Consider the following 4,883-nt stretch of genomic DNA (forward strand, 5'->3'; position numbering starts at 1 on the left):
AAGCGGGGGTTCTGGCTATGGAAGCACTCCACAGGCAGGTTCTTCCTTTCCTACTGCGGCGAGTCAAGGAAGATGTTCTGAAGGATTTGCCTCCTAAGATTACTCAGGTACAAAATTTAGGGAGACCTTTTGAGACTTACTATGTACACATCTTGCCTATTTTAGATTCACCAGTTGGTGTAGGTATTTGATCAGTTTTGATGCCTGTATGTGATACATGCACTTTTTACTTATATTTCCACTTTTTAATTATTATTTTTATGAATTAAACTGAAGCTTCAGATAGTGGCTCTGGTTAGTTGGTGAATTTGGAAGTGGGGAGGACAGCACTTAAGCATCAAAGCCAGTTCTTTCACTATTTACTATGCTTTTAGCTAGGAGTATATAAGGCATAACGTAATCAGTTTATTATCACTATTAGTGATCTTAAATAAAATATTAGAAGATGGGAAAAAAAAGTATAGGCCAATATAAGAAACATTGGAATTTCAATTACAGGATTATTACTGTGATCTAAGTCCTTTGCAACAACAGTTGTATGAGGACTTTGCACGTACACAAGCCAACCAGGATATTAACGATGCACTTAGAAGTACAGACCAAGAGAAGGAAGTTGGAAACAAGCCCCATAGTCATATATTCCAGGTGAGAGAATAAGTGTGTATTATTATTCTTATCTGTTTCAGTTACATCATTATTTTAATAAAATCAATATTTTTTTGGTGACAGCATCCTCATTCTTAACCCAATCGCCCCATTTGGTAAGAATACATGCCATGCCCACTGTAATATAAGTTTATTTATTGTATTTACACAAAGATGGCTCTACAAGTTCTTAATCACCAAATAGCCAGTTATTAGATCTACCTATCTCACCTGTTTACCATTTTCCTTCACTTTGGGAAAGGGTCTTTTGTATCATTTCATTGTCTAAAATATTTTAATGACAATTTAATAATCATAACATCAATAACAATAATAACAGTATCGATAGTAATGGTATTAATAAGAAAAACATTTTCCCGCCAATTCAAGGAATGGGAAAATCAGGATCGGTAACTAGGGCTTACTGATAGACTCCTTGCTGGCTGAGCACATGTGCAGCCATCTGTATGTAACAAAATTCACCAAAAACTATAGGGGACAGAACATAAATCTGGGGTGAATGGGTTAATGACAATATCATCCTTATTTTTAGTTACATTATACTTGTTTTCACTGAAATTCATTGAATTTCATGCAGTGAATTTACATGGGTAATACCCCTTTTTTTCAAAAGTTTTCTGTACTTCAGTGAATCAATTTGCACTTTTTTCCAACAACTTAAAAAAAAAATTGTTCTGAAACCCCAGGCACTCCAGTATTTGAGAAAAGTGTGCAACCACCCAAAGCTGGTACTAAAGCCACAACATCCTGAGTACGAGCGGGTAACAGCCCAGCTCAAGGAATGCAGCTCTTCTCTGTCAGATGTAACACATTCTGCAAAATTGCCAGCTCTGAAGTAAGTCTGTGGTTGGACTATTTTTTTTTTTATCCATATACTGAAGTTAAACTTTAGCTTTTTTTGCAACTAGGTTGTTTTAATATGATATATATGATATGGATAATTCAAGGTCTATTTTTTTGTTTCATTTAGTGTGCTTTACATACCTAAGATGAACTATTGCTTTATTTCATTCTTTTTTGGCCAATACTGAAATGTGGTCAAAGGAACAGGTCTCCCTTGTAGACTGTATAACACAACATTTACATTGGTATCTTCGTTACAGACAGTTGCTTCTGGATTGTGGCATTGGTGCTGGTGGAGGAACAGAGACTGAAGTTGTTGTGTCACCCCATCGGGCGCTCATTTTCTGTCAGCTGAAGGGCATGTTAGACATAATTGAAGATGATTTATTAAAGTATGTAAACACTTCTTGTCAACAAATATGCATTTTTTTTATTTATTATATTCTGTAGGATATAGGGTTATTTTTATGCAAAAATCACAAGCACCCCATTCTTTGAAATGCATGTAAACTTTTTTTTTTTTTTTACACCTTATAGGCGACACTTGCCAAGTGTGACATACTTGAGGCTCGATGGTTCAGTCCCTGCAGGATCCAGACATGCCCTTGTGCAGCGGTTCAATGCCGATCCCTCCATCGATCTACTGCTGCTCACAACACAAGTGGGAGGGCTAGGACTTAATCTGATAGGGGCAGATACCGTAAGTTTTTACAAACAAAACCCTTTCTCTAATTGTAATCTTTTAATTACTTAGCTGTTCTTAACCTGGCAGTAAGAGGTTAAGAATATTCTTATGGCTGTTTATTCATGAAACCATTTCAGACTTTTTTTCTTTTTTTTTTATGTACAAATGCAATTTTAAAATTTTATATCTTATTGATAGAACGGTTTATAACAAATTTATAAATAATTCATAGAAAACAATTGTCATTACAGGTGATTTTTGTAGAGCATGACTGGAATCCGATGCGGGATCTACAGGCCATGGATCGTGCTCATCGAATTGGCCAAAAACGTGTCGTCAATGTTTACCGCCTTATCACGAGAGGAACCCTTGAGGAGAAGATTATGGGGTATTAAAATAATTTGCATCTTGTAATATAGCATAGCAAGAATTGAATTTAACAGTTCATTGTTTAATCTTTGCAGCTACTAATGGCATTTTACTGTCTGTTTGATTTCAGATTGCAGAAATTTAAGATGATGACAGCAAACACAGTGATCAGCCATGAGAATTCTAGTCTGCTTAGCATGGCCACCAATCAGGTTAGTGGAGCTTCTAGTAGAAATCAATTTGCTTCTAGATTATTCGGCAGTTGCATCTGCTTAAATCTTAAATATATGTTTTTTTTATTTATCTTCTACTAAGCTTCCTTGGTTGTGTCTGATACCATATAATTGTTATAATATATAGTCTATTTAGGGTTTCATATTTTGGCCCTAAAATTACCAGTTGTCACAAGTGAGAATTTATGAACTAAAAATTGTTTTAAAATTAAACAGTGACAAACAAATATTTTTTTTTGCTTTTATTCATTCATTCTTTTTTCAGCTGCTAGATCTGTTCTCTCTTGATTCTGGTGGCAAGGCTGAGGCACAAAACAGAGGTGGTGACACAGGTAGCACTCAGGGTCTTGGAGTTGGCTGCACAGGAGCAAAAGCAGTGCTGGAGAATCTGCCAGAGCTTTGGGCTGAAGACCAATATCAAAGTGAATATGAACTCACAGCATTTATGCAATCCCTTAAAAAGTAATGTGAATAGGACTGCCAAGTCTTGTATGCTTTGTAAAGTATTTTATGAAATGGGTCATGCAAAAAACAGTATTTTTTTCCAGGGAGGTTTTTTTTTTTTCTTAAAATTTTAGTAGTTGTAGGTATTCCAGAGGGCAATAATAAACAATGTTGATAGTTGTATCTTTCATTTGTACATTGTGAGACAATGTAATACACTAAACCAGTCATTCCATGATAAATCTTTTACTTTTTTTTATTGCAATGAAGATTATATTTTGTAAGCTTTGGTGATGCAAATGTACATACTATATAGTTAAAATTGCATGGTGTTGATCTACCACAAGACAAACTTTTAGCTCCTAAAATATATATAAATAAAAATAAGGCATTTTAAGTGTCAGAACTGTCAAAACAAAGACCTTGCTTTCAGTATTACAGTTTTGTAATGCATAATTTTTCACAAACTCTTCTGTAACCCAAATTTTGATGTCACTTATGGTTCATCATAAGTGCAAATAGTTCCTTCCACTGGACAGTCATTTTCTTATTTCAATAAGTTAGCTTTGCCTATCAGTTGATATTGTTATTTGATTCTTTATACCTCTTTCTTTTATGATTAGGTATACTTTGTTTCTCTAGTGGTGTCATCATTTTTTACTTAAACATATTTTGGCCAATTATTTTTTGATATTTCATTGGTTTTGATGCCACACGTTACAACACTTTATGTGATATGAAGTGGCCATACACCCATTTAGGCCGCACATTTGTTACAAGGCTGGCCGAGGACACTTGTCACTTGTAAGCTTCCATTCCATTGCAGAGTATATGGGAAAGCTGTCCTAGTAGAATATATCTTTTCAAAATCCTGGGTTCCACTCCTCAGGCACTGCCCCAGTATCAGAAGTATATGCCTAGTATAGCTTCAAAATTTTAACTACATAATATTTAACAAATGTTGAAAATGATCATAGCAGATCTGGTTACAGAATGCTCCAGGTCTGTCTCTCTAACTTCCTCAGAGTGCATTTACTAGGCATATCCAAAAGTTGGGTAATCACTGATTTGAATGTGGTTCCAGAGTAAAAATGAGGCTAGTGGAACCCTGGCTTTTTTGTAATAAGTTGTTCATATGTCCATTTGTGTTTGTGGAATGTGTGCCTCTTTTTTTACCTCCTTTGAGCCTTTCTTTCACTTGAACAAAATTAGTTTGTCCAGAATATAAAAGTATTTTATGACGTTCTACTTAGGTTAGAATATCCTTATTTGGCTTCAAAATTGCTCTCAAATTTGCCTTGATTTTTATAATCAATGGGATATTGAAGTGACTTTATAACCTTTCAAAACAAACTCCTCCCAAGAGGAGGATCCCAGAGTTCATAATTACTCCATAGGGTGTTGATGGCCCATTACCCCTATGGGTGGAGATAGAATTTGTAAAGATAATTTATACTCCCTGGTCCAACAACCAGCTAAGCCGGTGCTCTGGCTGATGATGGGAAGTTATCTAGGACACCCAAGATGACAATGGCAACAAACCGACTGACGCTGTGAAAAAATGGAAACTGGTGTACTTTCATGAACAATGACAGGAGAGATATCGTATCCAAAGGCTTAATGCAGCCACCTCAGAAAGCATG

General features: G+C 35.4%; 1 protein-coding gene across 2 annotated transcripts in view; it reads left to right on the top strand.

The window, feature by feature from the left end:
* Positions 1 to 4,669, top strand: part of LOC125047798 (TATA-binding protein-associated factor 172-like) — a 39,318-nt gene extending 34,649 nt beyond the window's left edge. For both annotated transcript variants that reach the window (XM_047646247.1, XM_047646248.1), the window contains exons 27-34: positions 1 to 107; positions 499 to 645; positions 1,353 to 1,501; positions 1,770 to 1,901; positions 2,047 to 2,209; positions 2,446 to 2,582; positions 2,694 to 2,775; positions 3,062 to 4,669. The exon at positions 1 to 107 is cut by the window's left edge and continues 202 nt beyond it. In XM_047646247.1, coding sequence (XP_047502203.1) covers positions 1 to 107; positions 499 to 645; positions 1,353 to 1,501; positions 1,770 to 1,901; positions 2,047 to 2,209; positions 2,446 to 2,582; positions 2,694 to 2,775; positions 3,062 to 3,262 — 1,118 coding nt within the window. In that variant the 3' untranslated portion in view covers positions 3,263 to 4,669. The remainder of the gene's footprint in view (positions 108 to 498; positions 646 to 1,352; positions 1,502 to 1,769; positions 1,902 to 2,046; positions 2,210 to 2,445; positions 2,583 to 2,693; positions 2,776 to 3,061) is intronic.
* The last annotated feature ends 214 nt before the right edge of the window (positions 4,670 to 4,883 follow it).

The sequence above is a fragment of the Penaeus chinensis genome, chromosome 42 (assembly GCF_019202785.1).
Source record: "Penaeus chinensis breed Huanghai No. 1 chromosome 42, ASM1920278v2, whole genome shotgun sequence".
Taxonomy (NCBI): Eukaryota; Metazoa; Arthropoda; class Malacostraca; order Decapoda; family Penaeidae; genus Penaeus; species Penaeus chinensis.